This window comes from Miscanthus floridulus, chromosome 19 (assembly GCF_019320115.1).
Source record: "Miscanthus floridulus cultivar M001 chromosome 19, ASM1932011v1, whole genome shotgun sequence".
Taxonomy (NCBI): Eukaryota; Viridiplantae; Streptophyta; class Magnoliopsida; order Poales; family Poaceae; genus Miscanthus; species Miscanthus floridulus.
The window spans coordinates 35,124,141-35,145,300 of NC_089598.1; the positions used below are offsets into that span (position 1 = coordinate 35,124,141).

General features: G+C 44.5%; 1 protein-coding gene and 1 pseudogene across 1 annotated transcript; one reads left to right on the forward strand and one right to left on the reverse strand.

Annotated features, from left to right (window-relative positions):
* Positions 1-13,295: 13,295 nt before the first annotated feature.
* LOC136525863 (uncharacterized) lies at positions 13,296-14,358 on the reverse strand. The gene is made up of 3 exons (XM_066518710.1): positions 13,711-14,358; positions 13,553-13,608; positions 13,296-13,479 (listed from the first exon to the last, which is right to left on the reverse strand). Exons 1-3 carry the CDS (start codon positions 14,356-14,358, stop codon positions 13,296-13,298), a joined length of 888 nt encoding a protein of 295 aa, XP_066374807.1.
* Positions 14,359-18,402: 4,044 nt separating this feature from the next.
* Positions 18,403-20,567, forward strand: LOC136529689 (pentatricopeptide repeat-containing protein At1g62260, mitochondrial-like; annotated as a pseudogene).
* Positions 20,568-21,160: the final 593 nt, after the last annotated feature.

A 21,160-nucleotide genomic window follows, 5' to 3' on the forward strand; every position in this document is an offset into this window, starting at 1 on the left:
GATGGCACCATCGTGATGTCCGCACTCTAGAGGCGGACACTCCGCTGGTGAAGCTTCTAACCCTTGCTCAAATGTGCCAGCCACCAAGTGTATCACCTTGTGCACATGTGTTAGCATATTTTCACAAGCATTTTCAAGGGTGTTAGCACTCCACTAGATCCTAAATGCATATGCAATGAGTTAGAGCATCTAGTGGAACTTTAATAACCGTATTTCAATATGAGTTTCACCCCTCTTAATAGTACGGCTATCTAACCTAAATGTGATCACACTCGCTATGTGTCTTGATCACCGAAACAAAATGGCTCCTACTATTTAAACCTTTGCCTTGAGCCTTTTGTTTTTCTCTTTCTTCTTTTCAAGTTCAAGCATTTGATCATCACCATGCCATCACCATCGTCATGATCTTCGCCATTGCTTCATCACTTGGAGTAGTGCTCCCTATCTCATAATCACTTTGATAAACTAGGTAAGCACTTAGTGCTTCATCAATTAACCAAAACTAAACTAGAGGTTTTAGCTTCCTGCTATTAACGTGACCACTATGCGCCATATTCCTTTAGTCAATGATTATGCACGAAGGCCCCCCGAAAAGACTCATCTTCGCATTAGGGAGGTCCCCAAAGCCCTTGTGCTCGCTAGCGTGGCGTTGGCCGACACAGAGCCGCTACATCGGCCAACTAGGGCCTGCACAGACCTAGCTAGGGGGTCGATGCTCACCTATGGACCGACACGCAATGTTGGGCATCGGTTAGAAGACCAGAGACGAAGTAGGGTGACTTCTCCACATCGGTGGGCAACCTGCGATGGCGATGACAACATTCCAGTGAGCCACGGTGCTAAGAGAGCAGTAGAGGTAGTGGGTGAGCATTAGCGACTCACCAAGGACCTAGCCGAGGTGATGGTTCAGCTAGAGATGCCCCAAGCAAGGCTGGCCACGTACGCTATGTTGGGACAGCGGTAGGGGTATAGCTCAGGTGCGCATGGCAAAGAGGGGATCGAGGCAAGTCTAGCGGTGCAGCCAATTTGGTCTGAGGTGGTCAGATGGGAGCTGCCCTCGGTGATGGGTGGACTCGGCCTTATTGGCATGGTGGTGGGGAAAAGCTCCAAAATTGAAGCTTGGCTAGGCTCAGTCCAAGGCAATGTGGGATCAGGTGGTTAGGCAACTTGATGGCGAAGCCAGTGAAGCGATGAATTGGCTCGAGATGATCTCTCCCTGATAGATTTAATGGCGCGGCCCAGCCAACCATGGAAGTAGAGAGAGAGAGAGAGAGATAGGTGGGGCTTAGCTCGACCTCGTCTTGGCGGGATACAGCCAACGCGATCAGGGAGACACGCGCGCAGACACTGCAGACCAAATGCATGCATCCACTATCGGGCACTACCTGCATGGCTGTAGCGCCATAAATGGCAAGGCGATGGTGTGGGCAGCAGGGGAGGGGGAAAGCCCTCGTGTGCACAGTGAGGAGACGAGCAACAACACGGCACATTACCAGCAGCAGTGGCATCGTAGTAGAGCGGCAGGGACAGCGGAGCAGCGGCGGGGCGGCCCATAGCATAGTGTAGTGAGTAGCGGCCAGGGCACAGGTGAAAGCTCTAGTTTGGTTTTGGTGAATTGATGAAACCCTAATTGCTAACCTAGTTTATCAAAGTGATTATGAGATAGGTAGCACTACTCCAAGTGATGAAGCAATGATGGAAATCATGATGTTGGTGATGGCATGGTGATGATCAAATGCTTGACATGGAAAAGAAGAAAGAGAAAAATAAAAAGCTCAAGGCAAAGGTAAAACTTGATAGGAGCTTTTTCATTTTGGTGGTCAAGACAGTTAGTGAGTGTGATCACATTTAGGATCGATAGCCTTACTATTAAGAGGGGTGAAACTCGTATCGAAATGCGGTTATCAAAGTGCCACTAGATGCTCTAACTCATTGCATATGCATTTAGGATCTAGTGGAGTGCTAACACCCTTAAAAACATTTGCAAAATCTGCTAACACATGTGCATAACATAACACACTTGGTGGTTGGCACATTTGATCAAGGGTGGTGAAGTTATGGGTCAAAAGGAACTATTTTGTATTGACCAGACTCTGCCTTGGGTAGTGACCAGACTCTGACCCTGCGTCCGGTCAGTGAAGCATAGTGAAGGCCACCCTTGGTCCCTTGACCGAACGTTGAAGAGAAAGAGGGACCGGATGTGAAGGGGTGCATCCGGTCATCTCATGACATACGTTGATGTCTTGGTGCGAGGAGCAGCAGTGACACATGGCAGGCGGTGAAAGATCAGACTCAGGTGTTGCGTCCAATCGCGACCAACCTGACGCGTCCGGTCGCAAACCAGAGGCTCAGGGAGCTCTCTAGAAATGATCAGACTCTAGTTGGTCTACGTCTGGTCATACAGGAGCGGATGCATCCGATCGCAAAACAGAGGCTCGAGGAGCTCTCAAGAAATGACCGGACTCAGGCGTTGCAGCGTCCGATCAACTCACTATGCTGTGTTCGGTCGCTACTTGACCATTGGCGCATGAAAGATGATTGTTGAGATCCTGCAACTGAGGTTGAACAGAGGCAACGCATGGCATGCATCTGTTGACCGGACGCTAGACCGAGTGCGTCCGGTCGATCTGACCAACGCATCCGGGCGCCCTGACTTTTTAGGGAACAGAGAGCCAACGGCTCTATTCATGGGGGCTCTCTATTTAAGCCCCATTACCAGCTGTAGCTCACTCTCTTTGGCCATTTGCATTGACATAGCAACCTTGTGAGCTTAGCCAATGCCCTCCCACTCATCTCCATCATTGATTCATCATCTTTGTGAGATTGGGAGAGAATCCAAGTGTATTGCTTGAGTGTTTGCATCTAGAGGCACTTGATATTCGTGTTTTGCTATGAGATTCACTTGTTACTCTTGGTGGTTGCCACCACCTAGATGGCTTGGAGCAGCGAGGATCGTCGAGCGAAGGTTGGTGATTGTCTTCGGCTCTGATCATGGTGATTGTGAGGGGTTCTTGACCTTTCCCTAGCGTAGAGCCAAAAGATACTCTAGTAAATTGCCCGTAGCTTGTGTAATCCTCATCTTGTGTTGGTTGTGCGGCACCCTATTGAGGGTTTGGCGTGTGATGCCATTTAGTGCGTGAACCTCCAAGTGAGTGAATCGCCACAATGAGGACTAGCTTATCGGCAAGTAAGTGAACCTCGGTAAAAAATCATTGTATCATCATTTGATTCCGAGGTGATTGGTCTACATTGGTATTTATTCTTGTGATTGATTGGTTCATTCCTCGACTCAGCGGTATAACTATCTTTCTCTCTCACTTTACATTACCGCAAACTAGCTGTCAAGCTCTTTAGTGTAGCTAGTCGTGAGAGCTTGTTAGTTTGGTTAGTGTGGTCTTTAGTTAGCTTTTGAGAGCACACTAACTTAGTGTAGTGACATAGCCATTGTGTGGTTAGATATTATATAAACTAGAATTGTGGTAGGTGGCTTGGAATTTTTAGTAGGCTAGTGCAACACTCGCTTCGCCTCATATTTGACTAACCGGTTTGCTAAGTATTGTTGTAGAAATTTTAATAGGCTATTCACCCCCCCCCTCTAGCCATTAGGACCTTTCAAGTGGTATCAGAGCCGTGGTCACCGTGATTTGAGGCTTAACAATCTTCGGTGTAAAAATGGCTCAAATCAACAACACTAAGAAGCCACCACAATTTGATGGCACAAATTATCCATAATGGAAGTCAAAGATGACCACACATATCAAGCCAATCAATAGAAGGGTGTAGAAGGTGGTAGAAACCAAAATTGAGATTGATGATCCAGAGAATCCCACCGCGGCCGAAGAAGTGCTTCTCCAAAACAATGACATTGCTCTAAGTGCCATTCATGATGCAATTAATGAGAGAACATTTGAACAAATCAAGAACATTGAGATGGCTCATGAGGCTTGGAAGAAGTTGGAAGAATCATTCAAGGGCACCAAGGCAATGAAGGGTGCAAAGGCATACATTCTCAAGGAGAAATTTGCTAGCTTCAAGATGAAGGAAGATGAGAGTGGGTCAGACATGTTCCATCATATGGAAGTGCTTGTCAATGATCTCAAAGCACTTGGTGAGAAGGTGGAGGACAAGGACTTCTCTCATAAGTTCTTAAAATGCTTACTCGTAAGATTTGGCATGTTGGTCACCTTGCTAGTGAGGACCGGTTTGTACACAATGACACCAAACCAAATCTTGGGACATATCATGACCGATGATGCTTATAGAGATGATGATGAAAAGAAAGAAAAGAGGGAGAAGAAGGATGACAAGAAGAAGAGTGTGGCATTCAAGGCCACATCATCCAAGGGCAAGGCAAAGCAAGAATCATCATGTGAAGATGAAGACTTGAGCTTTGATGAGATGGATGATGAGAAGATGGCTCTCTTTGTCAAGAGATTTGGCAAGTTCATGATGAAGAAGGGCTACCATGCTAGAAGAAAGAAGTCTTCATCCAAGAATAAGGAAGAGTCAAGAAGGTGCTTCAATTGTGAAAGCAAAGATCATCTTGTTGCTCAATGCCCATACAATAGTGACAATGATGATGACAAGAAGAACAAGAAGGAAAAGAAAGAGAAGAAGGACAAGATGACCTTCAAGAAGAAGAAGGGTGGTTCATATGTGGTCACTTGGGATAGTGATGCTTCCTCAAGTGATGATGATTATAGTGATGATGACAAGACCACCAAGAAGAAGGCACTTGCAAGTATTGCTATCAGTGAGAAGCATTCTCTCTTTGACACTCCATCATGCTTCATGGCTAAGGCCACTAAGGTATAAACTTGTGATGATGGAAGTGGTGAGGAATATGATAATGAAAATGAAAATGAAAGTGATAGTGATGATGATGAACCAACTAAGGATGAACTACTTGACATGCTAGATGATGCTAAAGAACACTTTGACATTAAGAGAAGGGAATTCAAAAGCTTGCATAAGGAAATAAAAGCCCTTAAGTAAGTCTTTGATGAGCTCAAGGCTTCTCATGAGAGGCTAGAGGAAGCCCATGAGAAGCTTGGCAAGGCTCACAAGAAGCTTAAAAAAGATCATTCCTCTTTGCTTGATGAGTAAAATGAGAATAAGCATGTTGAGACATGTAATGTAGGCTTAACTTGTGACCTAATTGATGAATCATTATATATGCCTATCATTGTTGCTCCCACTAACCCTTCTTGTAGCACTTCTACTTCTACCTCATTTAGTAGTGATGGTTTTACTTGTGATACCTCACTAATGGTTGAGAATGAGACTCTCAAGAAGGAGGTCAATGAGCTCACTCATACCTTGGCTAAGTCCTATGGTGGTGAGGACTACATGCTTATGTGCTTGGGTAGCCAAAGAGCTTCTCTCTACAAAGAGGGATTGTGATATACCCCTAAGAAAGACAAGGCGGCCTTTGCTCCTCATAAGACTAGTTTTGTGAAGAACAATGGTTGGTTTTGCACTAGTTGCAAGTAAGTTGGTCATAAAGAGCATGAATGCAAGAACAAGAGCAAAAATGCTAATGTATCCTCAATTAAGATTAACTCTTTCTATATGCTTACCAAGGGTGCAAATGGTGTAAAGGCTAAGTTTATTGGTACACCATGGATGGGCTCAAAGAAGAAAGCCATTTGGGTGCCAAAGAGCTTGGTCACTAACCTTCAAGGACCCAAGCAAGTTTGGGTACCTAAAAAGAATTGGTCTTCTTTTGTAGGTCAATTACAAAGCCAAAGGAAGGCATTGGGTTCTTGATAATGGGTGCACTCAACACATGACCGGTGATGCAAGAATGTTTAACTCAATCAACACCAATGGCAATGATGGTTATGATAGTGTCACATTTGGTGATAATGGCAAAGGCAAGGTCAAGGGGCTTGGTAAGATTGCAATATCCAATGACATGAGCATTTCCAATGTGTTGCTAGTAGAGATCTTGAACTTTAATTTACTATCCGTGGCTCAATTGTGTGATCTTGGATTCAAATGCATATTTGGGGTAGATGATGTAGAAATCATAAGTATAGATGGTTCTAATTTGATCTTCAAAGGCTTTAGATATGAGAATCTATACTTGGTTGATTTTAATGCTAGTGAAGCTCAATTATCTACATGTTTGTTCATTAAGTCTAGCATGGGTTGGTTATGGCATAGAAGGCTTAGTCATGTTGGAATAAAATAATTAAATAGATTGGTCAAGCATGACTTGGTTAAAGGCTTGAAAGATGTAGTGTTTGAGAAAGATAAGCTTTGTAGCTCTTGTCAAGCTAGAAAACAAGTTGGAAACACCCATCCTAAGAAAAGTATGATGAACACTAGTAAAGCATTTGAGTTATTGCACATGGATTTGTTTGGGCCAACTCAATACACTAGCATTGGTGGCAACAAATATGGTTTTGTGATAGTGAATGATTACACTAGAACCACATGGGTATTCTTTCTAGTGGACAAAAGTGATGTATTTGCAACATTCAAATCATTTATCAAGGGCATTCACAATGAGTTTGAAACAACCATCAAGAGAGTTAGAAGTGACAATGATAGTGAGTTCAAGAACACTAGAATTAATGAGTTGTGTGATGAATTTAAAATTAGACATCAATTCTCATCCAAGTACACTCCACAATCTAATGGCCTTATTGAGAGGAAGAATAGAACACTCATTGATATGGCAAGGTCTATGCTTAGTGAGTACAATGTGAGTCAATCTTTTTGGGCTAAAGCTATCAACACGGCTTGCTATTATAGCAACCACCTCTATTGTCACCCATTGAAAGAGAAGACACCATATGAGCTCTTGAATGGTAGAAAGAACAGCATTGCATATTTTTGGGTATTTGGTTGCAAATGCTATATCTTGAAGAAAGGCACTAGATTGGGCAAGTTTGATAAGAAATGTGATGAAGGATTCCTACTTGGATACTCAACTACTAGCAAAGCATATAGAGTTTAGAATTTGGATAGTGGTACTCTTGAGGAAGTTTATGATGTTAAATTTGATGAAACCAAGGGTTCACAAGAAGAAAATGAGAACTTGGAAGATGTTAGAGGCATTCATTTTTCAAATGCCATGAAGAACATGGATGTTGGTGAATTGAGGCCTAGGCAAGTGAATGATGATGATGATGATGATGATCAAGTGCAAGTGTTTTCTAACTCAAATGTGCAAGATGATACAAATCAAGCTAGTACAAATAGCTCTCATGACAATGAACAAAATCAAGTGGCTAGTACATCATCTCAACCCAATGATCAAGCAAGTGCAAGCAATTAAGTTTCAATACTCCAACCTACCAATATTGCAAGGGATCATCCATTAGATACTATCATTGGTGATATTTTAAGAGGTGTGCAAACTAGATCAAGATTGGCTTCATTTTGTGAGCATTTCTCATTTATGTCATCCATTGAACCAAAGAAGATAAATGAAGCATTGAAGGATGTTGATTGGCTGAATGCTATGCATGAAGAATTAAATAACTTCACAAGAAATCAAGTATGGTAATTAGTAGAGAGACCAAAGGGACACAATGTGATTGGAACCAAATGGGTCTTTAGAAACAAATAAGATCAAGATAGGATAGTAGTAAGGAATAAAGCAAGATTGGTAGCACAAGGATATACACAAGTTGAAGGTCTTGACTTTGGAGAAATATATGCCCCGGTTGCTAGATTAGAAGCAATTAGAATCTTACTAGCCTATGCTTGTGCCCACAACATTAAACTCTATCAAATAGATGTCAAGAGTGCATTTCTCAACGGTTACATCAATGAAGAAGTATATGTTGAGAAACCTCCCGGTTTTGAAGATGACAAGAAGCCCGACCATGTGTACAAGTTGAAGAAGGCATTGTATGGCTTGAAGCAAGCACCTAGAGCATGGTATGAGAGATTTAGGGACTTCCTACTCTCTAAAGGGTTCATGATAGAAAAGGTTGAGACCACTCTTTTCATCAAAAAGATTGGCAAAGACTTATTTGTGTTGCAAATCTATGTTGATGACATCATATTTGGATCAACAAACCAAGACTTTTGTGAAGAATTTGGAAAGATCATGGCTAATGAGTTTGAGATGTCCATAATTGGAGAGTTAAGTTACTTCCTTGGTCTTCAAATCAAGCAATTGAAGAATGGTACATTTGTGAGTCAAGGCAAGTATATCAAGGACATGATCAAGAAGTTTGGCATGAGTGATAGCAAAGCCATTAGTACACCAATGGGAACAAATAGAAACTTGGATAGTGATGCAAGTGGAAATATGGTGGATCAAAAATTGTATTGGTCTATGATTGGAAGCCTACTCTATGTGACCGCATCAAGACCGGATGCCATGTTTACTGTATGCATGTGTGCAAGATTTCAAATGATTTAATAGCCCCTAGTATCAACATGTATATGTATACATTAATTACACCAACAGATAGATCACAATTTTAGGAGCCTAACAAAATTTGTTTCACAATTTTTGGGCATCTATAAGATTTTATATTAATTAAACAAAACTAGCTCTCGAATAAAAATATAAAGCTATTCCTAATTCTTTACAAAAAAGAGAAATTGAACTGGCCCAGCGCGGCCCACGGTGGGGAAAGCGGCCCATTGTGGGGAACCCGCGCGCACTGGCGTTTTAGCAGAAAAGCCCCCATGCTTCCTGCTATTAACACGACCACTATGTGCCATGTTCCTTTAGTCAGCGATTATGCACGAAGGCCCCCAAAAAGACTCATCTTCGCATCGAGGAGGTCCCCAAAGCCCTCGCACTCACCGGCGTGGCGTTGGCCGGCATGGAGCCGCTACGCCGGCCAACTAGGACCCACACAGACCTAACTAGGGGGTTGATGCTCACCTACAGACCGACGCACAACACTGGGCATCAGTTAGAAGACCGGAGATGAAGTAGGGAGACTTCTCCACGTCAACAGGCTACCTGTAGTGGCGACGGCAACATTCTAGTGAGTGATGGCACTAAGAGAGTAGTAGAGGTAGTGGGTGAGCATTAGTGACTCACCAAGGACCTAGCTAAGGCGATGGTTTAGCCAGAGACACCTTGAGCAAGGCTAGCCGCGTATGCGCGACGAGCTCGGCGACAAGCCATGGCGGACACGACCGCGTCAGCAGCGTTGGGACAGTGGTAGGGGTATGGCTTAGGTACACATGGCGAGGAGGGGTTCGAGGCAAGTCTAGTGCTACAGCCAATTTGGCCTGAGGTGGTCAGATGGGAGCTACCCTCGGTGATGGGTGAACTCGGCCTTATTAGCACGGTGGCGGGGAAAAGCTCCAAAATTGAAGCTTGGCTAGGCTTGGTCCAAGGTAGGGTGGGATCAGGTGGCTAGGTGACTTGATGGTGAAGACAATGAAGTGATGAATTGGCTCGAGATGTTCTCTCCCTGACGGATTTAATGGCATGGCCCAACTGGCCATGGAACTAGAGAGAGAGAGATAGGTGGGGCTCAGCTCGACCTCGTCTTGGTGGGATGCGGCCAATGCGATCGAGGAGACACACACACAGACACTATTGACCAAACATGTGTGTCCATGACCGAGCACTGCCTGTGTGGCCGTAGCACCATAAATGTCAAGGCGACGGTGCGGGCAGCAGGGGAGGGGGCAAGCCCCCATGCGCATAGCGAGCAGACGAGCAATAGCATGGTGTAGTACTAGTAGCAGCGGCATTGTAGCAGAGTGGTAAGGACAGTGGGGCAGCGGCGGCGTAGCCCATAGCGCAGCGTAGTGAGCGGCGGCTAGGGCATAGCTAAAAGCACTAGTTTGGTTTTGGTGAATTGATGAAACCCTAAGTGCTAACCTAGTTTATCAAAGTAATTATGAGATAGGTAGCACTACTCTAAGTGATGAAGCAATGATGAAAATCTTGATGTTGGTGATGGCATGGTGATGATTAAATGCTTGACTTGGAAAAGAAGAAAGAGAAAAACAAAAGGCACAAGGCAAAGGTGAAACTTGATATAAGCTTTTTCGTTTTGGTAGTCAAGATACTTAGTGAGTGTGATCACATCTAGGATCGATAGCCATACTATTAAGAGGAGTGAAATTCATATTGAAATGCGGTTATCAAAGTGCCACTAGATGCTCTAACTCATTGCATATGCATTTAGGATCTAGTGGAGTGCTAACACCCTTAAAAACATTTGTGAAAATCTACTAACACATGTACACAAGGTAACACACTTGGTGGTTGGCACATTTGATCAAGGGTGGTGAAGTTATAGGTTAAAAGGAACTATTTTGTATTGACCGGACTCTGCCTTGGGCAGTGACTGAACTCTGACCCTGTGTCTGGTCAGTGGCGCGCAGTGAAGGCCGCCCTCGGTCCCTTGATCGGACGCTAAAGAGAAAGAGGGACCGAACACGAAGGGGTGCATCCGATCACCTCATGACGTACATTGACATCTTGGCGCGAGGAGCAGTAGTGACACGTGGCAGGCAGTGAAAGACCAGACTCAGGTGCTACATTCGATCATGACCAACCTGACATGTTCGGTCGCAAATAGAGGCACGGGGAGCTATCTAGAAACAACTGGACTTTGGTTGGTCTGTGTCCGGTCGTACAGGAGCAGACACGTCCGGTCGCAAAATAGAGGCTCAGGGAGCTCTTTGGAAATGACCGGAGTTAGGCGTTGCAGCGTCCGATCATCTCACTGTGCTGCGTCTGGTCGCTACTTGACCATTGGCATGTGACAGACGACCATTGAGATCCCATGACTAAGGTTGAATGGAGGCGACGCATGGCATGCATCCATTGACTAGGTGCATCCGATCGATCTGAACGGCGCGTTCGATCACCCTGACTTTTCAGGGAACAGAGAGCCAATAGCTATATTCATGGGGGCTCTCTATTTAAGCACCATTGCTAGTTGTAGCTCACTCTCTTTGTCCATTTGCATTGACATAGCAACCTTGTGAGCTTAGCCAAAGCCCTCCCACTCATCTCCATCATTGATTCATCATCTTTGTGAGATTGGGAGAGAATCCAAGTGCATTGCTTGAGTGTTTGCATCTAGAGGCACTTGGTGTTCGTGTTTCGCTGTGGGATTCACTTGCTACTCTTGGTGGTTGCCGCCACCTAGACTGCTTGGAGCAGTGAAGATCGTCGAGCGAAGGTTGGTGATTATCTCTGGCTCCGATCATGGTGATTGTGAGGGGTTCTTGACCTTTCTCTAGCGGAGAGCCAAAAGGTACTCTAGTAAATTGTTCGCGGCTTGTGTGATCATCATCTTGTGTTGGTTGTGTGGCACCCTATTGAGGGTTTGGCGTGTGATGCCAATTAGCGCGTGAACCTCCAGTGAGTGAATCACCATGAGGACTAGCTTGCCGGCAAGCAAGTGAACCTCAGTAAAAAATCATTATGTCATCATTTGATTCTAAGGTGATTGGTCTACATTGGTATTTATTCTTGTGATTGATTGGTTCAATCCTCGACTCGACGGTATAACTATCTTGCTCTCTCACTTTACATTACCGCAAACTAGTTGTCAAGCTCTTTAGTGTAGCTAGTTGTGAGAGCTTGTTAGTTTGGTTAGTGTAGCTCTTTAGTTAGCTTTTGAGAGCACACTAACTTAGTGTAGTGACATAGCCATTATGTGGATAGAGATTATATAAACTAGAATTGTGGTAGGTGGCTTGCAATTTTTAGTAGGCTAGTGCAACACTCGCTTCGCCTCATATTTGACTAACCGGTTTGCTAAGTGTTGTTTGTAGAAATTTTAATAGGCTATTCACCCCTCCCCCTCTAGCCATTAGGACCTTTGAGCAGGTCCTGCGGTGGCAGCAACACCGCACGGCCAGGGCAAGCGACCAACCATGGACGGCATGCCCAGCCATGGCCAAGCCAGGAGCAGGCCCGGCCAGCATGGCCTCAGCAACACGCACGATGCTGAGCTAGTGTTGTAGCTGATCTGTGGAAACTGAAGGTCCAACCTGCTGAGCCGAAGCCTGAGCTGGACATGAAGAAATGCCATATTGTGCTTGATTGTTCACTTGTATCGCTAGTTTTTTTGGCTTTGTAGGTGTCCTGATTGGTGCATTTGTTGTTGCTATTATGTGGAAGTGAACAGCTAGAATGTGTGTTAGTCAGCTAATTTAAGCGTGGGTTAGCTAATGTGTGACTGTGTGTATGTATGTTATCCTGGAATTGAATTGAAATGAAATGTGTTCTATTGAATCAATTGACATCTTGTATTCTAACTGGTTTGAGCAGGCCCATGGCATCAGGACCACCCAACTGATGTTGAAGAACTTGTTGCTAGAGAATTTCCTGGCTTTTCTGAGACAATTGTTGGATCAGCTAGGCCTGATGTTGTGGGTTTAGTTGAGATAGCAGATTTTGTTGTTGAATCTTTTGAAGCAACTGCAGCTGCAGTTCTGATTGTGATAGTTGTTCTAGTTGGGGTTGTTGACTTTGTAGGAGTGCCTACTGGTATTCTGTTGTTTGTTGCAACTGTGGAGTCTAAGTTAATTGTGATTGCTACAAAGAACCCATCATTGTTAGACCTAGTAACCCTACACGCTGGGTAGGTGACTGTTGCTCTTTCAGCTTGCGCTAGTCCGATGACTGAAGACATGCAGTAGCTTTCAACTATTGTTGTGGCTGTGATTGTTGTCGTTGGAGTTGTTCTTGTTGCTGCTACAAGTGCATGATAGTGGTTGGACCTATTGTTGTTGCAATACATGGTGAGGCTGCTGCTGGTGTTGAGCTACTGAGGTAATTGCAGGGTGGTCCACTTTGGAACCAGCCTATAAATTAGGTAAGCCAATATGTTGGGCCTACATACTCAATCTTTTTGTTGGATCTTCACTGGCACTGCCTATCCCATCCTGCATACCCAGTTCATTAGAGGTCAAGTACTGCAACTATACAGCAGGGGCAGCAGTTACTAGCATCTGAGGATTTTGCTACATAGCCATCCACTGAACTAGGCTCAGGCCTAGAAATAATGCATTTTGGACATCTTTCGACTGTTGTCTCCTAGTTCAATAGATAATGATCAAATAGCATCATCAAAGCATTCTAACTACAACACAATAGGAATCCAAGACTTTACAGGTTCACAACCACTTAAATCGACATAACAGCATACCAGGTTCACAACCATATAAGGTTCCAGCATTCTAACTACAAGGTTCTAGGAATCCAACTACAATGTTACACAAAAGCATATCATAAACTACAACAAGGTTCAACTGTTGATCTTACAAAAGCATAACAGTAGCAGCATACAAGTTCTCTTTTTATTACAAAGCATATCATAAGCTACTGACAAGCTCTAGTCTTCATAGACTAGCCTCCTAAGGCTACTAACAACAGTAGTAGGTGGGTCGGCTGTTGCCTTCTTGAGCTTCTTCTTGATGGGTGTCTTCTTCTTCTTTGGTGTGCCCTTCTTCTTTTTCTTTTGAACTTTCTGTTTCTTGCCTTGGGAGGGACCAGCTACATCTATTGGAGCTTCTTTCCTACATTTTAAAGGTGACATTACATATTGTGAAGTAAAAAACAATGAGACAGATTTAGTGCATAGAAACATACCTTTTGTTAGCCTTGTTCCTTGGTGGAGCTCTCTCACCATCTTCTCCAATCTCTGCCTGTTTGCAAGTTTTTGAAAAGTGGCCAAAATCTCCATATCTCCTACATTTGACCTTCTTTTTGGATGCCCTTTTCTCCAAGCAACATCTATGCCTTTGAACCTTTGGTCTTCCTGCTCCTCTGCCTAGCAACGGCGGATACACTTTGAATCCAAGTTCCACAATAGGCCATTGTGACCTATCTAGGATAGGTTCAATTCTGTCCTCATAGGTTGCCTTGAACCTAGCCACTGAGTAATACTCATGGACAAAATCTTCAATTTTCACCCCTCTGTTGGACAGGATCCATGCCAAAGCATGTTTGTAGGGCTTCCCTATCAACTGCCACTCCCTACAGGAGCATTTATGGTTCTGCAAGTCAACTGTTTGTCTTTTCTGATTGTTCCACTCATCCAAGATGGTCACTTCTGCAATATCAACATCACTAACTGATACCTTGACCACTTTGAGGTTATTGCTGATCAAGTTGAGCTCCTTCATCACATTTGGGAGTATTCCATCTGTCCACTGCCTAGCAAGCATCTTCCTAGTGTATCTCTTCTCCATGATCAGCTCTCTGATTCTGTCAACTAATTCATGTAGTAGCAGACCTTTGAACTTCTTTATTTGTACATTGAAGCTCTCTGAAACATTATTTGTCAAGTAGCCACACTTGCTGTTTTCTAAAAATGCACACCTGTACCCGATCCTGTTGTGGTGCTCCTCAAGGTACTCAATGGCTTCAGGTGCAAACTCAAAAAATTTCTTCATGTGCTACTAAAACAGCCCTTGTGTGTAGCTTCTAGCTGTAGGGTACAAGTGATCAGTGAACACCTCACCAGAATACTTCTTCAAAAAAATTTGATACAAATGCCTCATGCACTCCCTATTTTCAACTTGTGGGAAGATAGACCACACTGCAGTCTCTAGTCCTTTACATGCATCTGTACATATAACCAGATTTAGAACATCTCCTACAACCTTATGCAGCTGCTGCAGAAACCATTTCTAATTATCTTTAGTTTCTGACTCAAAAATTGCATAAGCTATATGGTACAACCAATTGTGTCCATCCACACCAGTAGCTGAAGCTAACTGGCCCCTATATTTACCATGCAAATAGGAAGCATCTACCCCAATAAAAGGTCTGCAACCAGATAAGAATCCATCCACACATGGTCTAAGAGCAACAAACATCCTCTTGAATCTATTTTTGGTGCCAATATTCTCTAACTCTATCTCTACTAAGCTATCAGGGGATACTTTCTCAATTTGAGCACCCCAATTAAAAAGCAACTAAAAACTCTCCTCATATTTACCATGGATCTACTCTAAAACTACCTTCATACCTGACCATGCCTTAGAGTATTTCAACTTAATGCCATAGTCACCCTCCAATTTGTCCCTGCAATCAGTTGCACCTTTGGTTAGATTCTTCTTCAACCAGTCTGCCAACCTATCTACACACCAACCTTGGGTGGCCATCTTCCCTTCTCTGAGTTTTGTGGTAGGATAGTTGTGTTCAAAAGGTAGCCTTTTGATCTACACAAACAAATGCAATAGGACATTAGTTGTATAAATAACAAATTTAATAAACAAACAACTCCAACAATAATGACAAATTTACCTCTATTGTCTTGCCATAAGAATTTCTAGAAGCATGTATACGCCAAGGACATCCCTCTGCTTTACACTTGGTAATAAATCTAGTGTGGTCAGTTTGTAGACTAGCAAACTCAAAGCCTATCTTCACCGCATCATGCCTAATTGCCTTCCTGAATGCAACAATATCAGGAAAGAGCCCTCCTTTCACAATCTTGGGGTTTTCTGGATCATGAATCACATGGACCTCCTATGGATCTGCATCATCAATCTCTGCCTCAAGAGGAACACCTCCTTCAGCAGCACCACAATCATTTGCATCAGCATTAGCACATGGTTGTGGGTGAGAACTGTTAGCAGCCTGTGCATTGTTAGTGTACTGATGAGGAGGTACTGGCATGTACATTCCCTCATCATCGACACCCGCATACTCCTCATTATCAAACATGTCTGGCTCCCTATCAGGATCTAGTTCAGGCTCTAAAGGATACTCTAGTCCTTCATCTGGCTCAATAGTAGGCTTGGTAGCAGGGCTAACAGAAGGATTAGGCTGCTCAGCAGGATCTGGAATAGGATTCTCATGCCTATTAGGATCTGGACTAAGATTCTCATGCTCAACAGGAGGAATCACACAAAGAGACTCTAGGGTAGCAAACTCATCAACATCTGCAACTTTTCTTTCAAAAACTCCTACAACAAGTTGGCAATGCATCTGATCCTTATATATTTCAAACACATCATTCAGCTGGAAGTCATTAACTAGTCTAACGTCTTCACACATCCTTTTGTCAAAGAACCACACACAAGGACTCTGGATAGGGGACCATTTGAACTGATTGGTCAAGCTTTGCATCAGCAACTCAAAAGTGAACGATCGTACCTCCACATCCCATTTAATCACACTACCCTTCGCGTAAGCTTTCCTACCATTACTGTCTGTAGTACATAAACCTTCAACTTTAATCTCTAAGGAGAACAACCGAACCCTAGCAGCGAACAAACAATTCACAAATAAATACACTAGGGTCAGCGCAAATTCCTCGACCTACTCGCATCGCTACTCAGACTCAAGAGATTGAAGGTTGGAGATCCATACCTCTCCTCGTCGTGCTCCATGTCGGCGGGGTCAGTCATTGCGCTCAATGGAACACCATCGTGAGGTCGCTGGAGAGGCTCCAATCGTCTGGGATCTAGGAGGACAGCTCGGGGGCGGGCGGCAGTGGAGTTGGCTGGCGGTGGTAGTTGACTCGGGCGCGGGCGCGGGTGCGGGCTCTAGGACGCCGGCGGCTAGGGTTAGGGTTCCGCCGTCGTCGCCGCGTCGGGAGGACGAGAGAGTGAGAAACAGAGTGAGCGCGAGGAGGAGAAGGGACTGAGAGATGGGGCCACGGGCGCAGCGTAGGGCTCTTTCAACTTCGGACGGGGGTAAAATTGTCCATACAGAAAAGAGAACAGTGCGCATACGACTGCTAGTGGGCCCAAGCAGCTGAAAGACGTAAAAAATGGCGAAACTCAGTGAAACGATGAATTATAATGGTAAATCTCAAAATAGATAAATTTTAATGGTAAATCTCAAAGTTCTGAGAATTGTAATAGTACCAATCCAAATAACCCAAGTTTAAAAGGATGACAACTCATGGGTAGTTAGTGGTATAGAGCCGGGACTTGGGCCGTGCCATTTGAGGGTGGTTATGGCACGGTCTTTTAGCATAGCTCGAAGCACGACACGACATGGAATATTTTGGGTCGTGCCTCGCACGACACAAATACGAGGACCGTGCTGTGCTTATAATTTTGGCATGGCGGGCTACATGGCCCGATCCGCATTTTGGATCGTATTTGGGCCAGCACAAAAATGACACGTAGGTACATCTACAACTCTGTAATGCAATTTTCTAGTATTTATTATACCGTCTCTATCTAATTATTGAATAGATTATAGAAATCGTTAAAACTTCCATGAAAATAGTATACATAAGATATATTTTTATACCACGAGCGGAAAAGGAAAACTAGCAGAAATATTTTGAGAACCGTGCTTGCGCCGGCACGACCTGAAGGTGTGCCGACGTACCACGGGCTGTGCTTGGGCCGAAGAAAAAAATTACCGTGCTGTATCGGCATGGCCCGACGTGCCTCGTGAGCCTAGTGGACACGACCCGAAACGGCATGAAGCACGATATGGCCGTGTCGGGCCGGCCCGGCCCAAGTCCCACCTCTAGTTAGTGGAAGGAGGCCAGCACTTAGAACAACGATTCATTTCACCGTGTAACTATCAGTTTTTGGATTGGAATTGAAAAACCAATAGTTGCACGAGCCGTGAACGCGGAGACGCTTTGACTAAACTGCGTGACTTAGAGGTTAGTGAGTTGTGGGACCCTTTGAATGACGTGACTTCACGAAATTACTGAGAAATCCCTAATGGGGATCTCCTATTTAGGTACAAAAGATATCTTAATTAGTGTAATAGAGTAATTAGAGGAGATATAAGGGAAAAATTGCGAACTAGGGTGTTTGCCCCCCTCTCTCTCCGCCTCTGCTAGCCAACACCGGCAATAACCTATTTCCTGGAATAGTCCTCATAACTACTTTTGAATATTTAGGCATAATGATCTTTGAGAGAGTTTGGGAAAAATTCTGGAAGAGTAAAGTTACGCTATAGCATTCGGTTTATACATATATAGGCCAAACAGTGTTGAGAGAGTTCGCTGGTCTGAAAAAATCAGACCAGCCGGCTGGTTGCCCACTCATTTCACTGTTCATCAAAACCAGCCAAACAGTGTTTTCTCTCACAAAATCAGTCAGCCAAGTTTCATACCAGCGAACGGGGCCATCGACAATACAGTACGACAATCCTCCTCAAGATGAGTGATAGATATCTACCTCTAAAAACTCTCTAACTTTAGATCCACTAAATTATGCTCAAAATTGCTTTTTCATGGGAATCAAGGAGTGTTGTCTGAGTATCATTACGCGAGAGTATAAATAATTATTTTTATATACAAAATAGAGGTTATGTCTATAGAAGAAATATTTTTCAAATAACAGAAAAAACACCAACATATAAGTACTGTACAAGTGTACAACAGAGCAGAAGTGATTTTTTTTTAGAATTAGCAGAAGTGATACTTTAGTACAATTGGTGAAAGGAAAGAAAAAGGGGGGGAAAAAAATCTCAGCATATGGGCCGCTTGGGCCGAAGTGTGGTTGCCGCGTTGCGCCACACGCGAACGGTCTATACCTGATGCGAAGATGGCTGCCTCGGCTCCCGGCGGCCGTCGTTCACCGCCATGCCGGCGCCCGGCCGCACCGGACGTCGCCGTGGCAATGTACCACGCCGACGGCCTTGTCCGCCAGCACAACCGCTCTCTTGTGGAGCTCCTCCACCGCGGGCGCTTCTCTGCCGCCCGCCGCCTTTTCGACGCGCTTCCTGCCCGCTCCGTGGTCACATGGAACTCGCTCCTCGCGGCCCTCTGCCGCCGCAGCGACGTGAGAGCTGCGCGCTCCTTCTTCGACGCCATGCCAGTGCGAGGCGTCATCTCTTGGAACACGCTCCTTGCCGCGTACGCTCGATCGCTGCAACCCGATCACCTCGGCGCCGCGCACCGTCTGTTCGACGAAATGCCTCAGCGCGATGCCGTCTCGTGGAGCACACTTCTCGGCGCCTACATACGCCGCGGGCTCATGGAGGAAGCCCAGAGGCTGTTTGATCAGATGCCACATAGGAATTCGGCTTCTTGGAATACCATGGTCACGGGGTTCTCTGCTGTTGGCCAAATGAGGAAGGCACTCAATGTGTTCGAGGCAATGCCTATCAAGGACTCTGCGTCACTGTCTGCAATGGTCTCCAGTTTTATCAGGAATGGCTGGTTGCACGAGGCTGATGAGCTGCTTACAAAGCGCCTGAGGGTGATGGACATGGACAAGGCTGTTGATGCTTTCAACACCCTTATTGCTGCATATGGACAAACAGGGAGGGTAACTGATGCAAGGAGGTTATTTTCTATGATTCCAAAAACACAGAGCCATCACAAGGGGCATAAGAGGAGGGTGTTTGAGAGGAATGTTGTGTCATGGAACTCGATGATGATGTGCTATATCAGAACTGGAGATGTTTGCTCAGCTAGGGCATTGTTTGATGAGATGCCATATAAGGACTTGGTGCCATGGAACACTATGATAGCAGGGTACACTCAAGTCTCAGATATGGTGGAGGCAGAGAAGCTGTTTTGGGAAGTGCCAGACCCTGATGCAGTGACCTGGAATTTGATGATACGAGGGTTTACACAAAAAGGGGATGTGGAACATGCTCAGGGATTCTTTGATAGGATGCCAGAGCGGAGCACCATCACGTGGAATACAATGATATCGGTTTATGAGCTAAATGAGGATTATGATGGTACAATCAAGCTATTCCAAAGGATGCTAGAAGTTGGTGAGAGGCCTGATCATCACACTTTCTCTTCAGTTCTAGCAGTATGTGCGTCACTTGCCATGTTGCGCCTTGGGGCTCAGCTCCACCAACTTATTGAAAAATCATTTCTGCCAGATACGGCAACCAACAATGCACTTATGACAATGTATTCCAGATGTGGTGAACTAACCAGTGCAAAGGCCATCTTCAGCCAGATGCATACACAAAAAGATTTAGTTTCTTGGAAATTTGGAATGCACTGATAGGAGGTTATGAGCACCATGGTAATGCTACAGAAGCATTGCGCCTGTTTGAGGAGATGAGGAGTGCCAAGGTTATGCCAACTCACATAACTTTTATTTCTCTCCTGAGTGCATGTGGAAATGCTGGCCTTGTCATGAGTATGGCCTCGCTCCTAGGGTTGAGCACTATGCTGCGCTTGTCAATCTCATAGGACGACATGGCCAGCTTGAGGACGCATTGGAGGTGATCAAGAGCATGCCAATTGCTCCAGACCGAGCTGTGTGGGGGGCATTCCTGGGGGCCTGCACTGCTAAAAAGAATGAAGCGCTGGCTGAGGTGGCTGCCAATGCATTATCCAAGATTGATCCTGAGAGTTCTGCTCCATTTGTTTTGATGCACAACTTACATGCCCATGAGGGGAGGTGGGGAAGTGCATCTGTGGTTAGAGAAGACATGGAACGGCTAGGGATTCACAAGCATCCAGGGTACAGCTGGATTGATCTGCACGACATGGTGCATGTCTTCATCTCAGGGGATACCTCGCATCCCCTTACCCAGGAGATTTTTTCAGTGCTAGAATGTTTTTATAGGTCATGTAGAGATTGGAGCTAGACAGCTATGTGAAATTGTTGTATTTGGAGGAGATAAGAGGTTTTGCGGTGTAGAAACAAGCTCTTTCTTCCGTTCTTCTTGGCCTGTACATGTCTCTCTTGTAATGTTTGCACCTTTCTTTGGTAATGAAAACACAAATATTTTATTATTATATTGATAAAATTGAAGATCTATGAGGGCACTGCTGATTGTGTGAAAAAACTAAACTCATACAGATTTCCATAACAGTGATGTGGCTGTCAAGTGGAGTATTTGCCTACAGCTTGAATTATCTAAAATCCAACGGTTGAAATTACATGGAGATGAGCCAACACAACTGCTCAAGTAATCTCTCACCCTTTTACATGGAGATGAGCCAACTCAACTGCTCAAGTAATCTCTCAACCCCCCCTCTTGAATGGATACATAATTGCCTATGCATGATAATTATTGCTGTAATGATCAGTTCATAAATTTCTGACTAAAGTAAAAACCTTAGCCTTAACCCAAATATATGCCATCGTCCCATCGACGTCCAAGAAAGTTGCATTTTGATTGAATACAAGTAATCCATTCAAAGGTGTAAAAGAAAAGTTCTATTGGCAAAGAGAAACTATAGAATAAAATTTTCTTCAAAAGTGTGCTAGAAATTTCTCATTGAGTCATATACTCCATGCTACTAATTTCCCAATGGAAAAAAAATGCCATGGATAGACGGCGAAGATT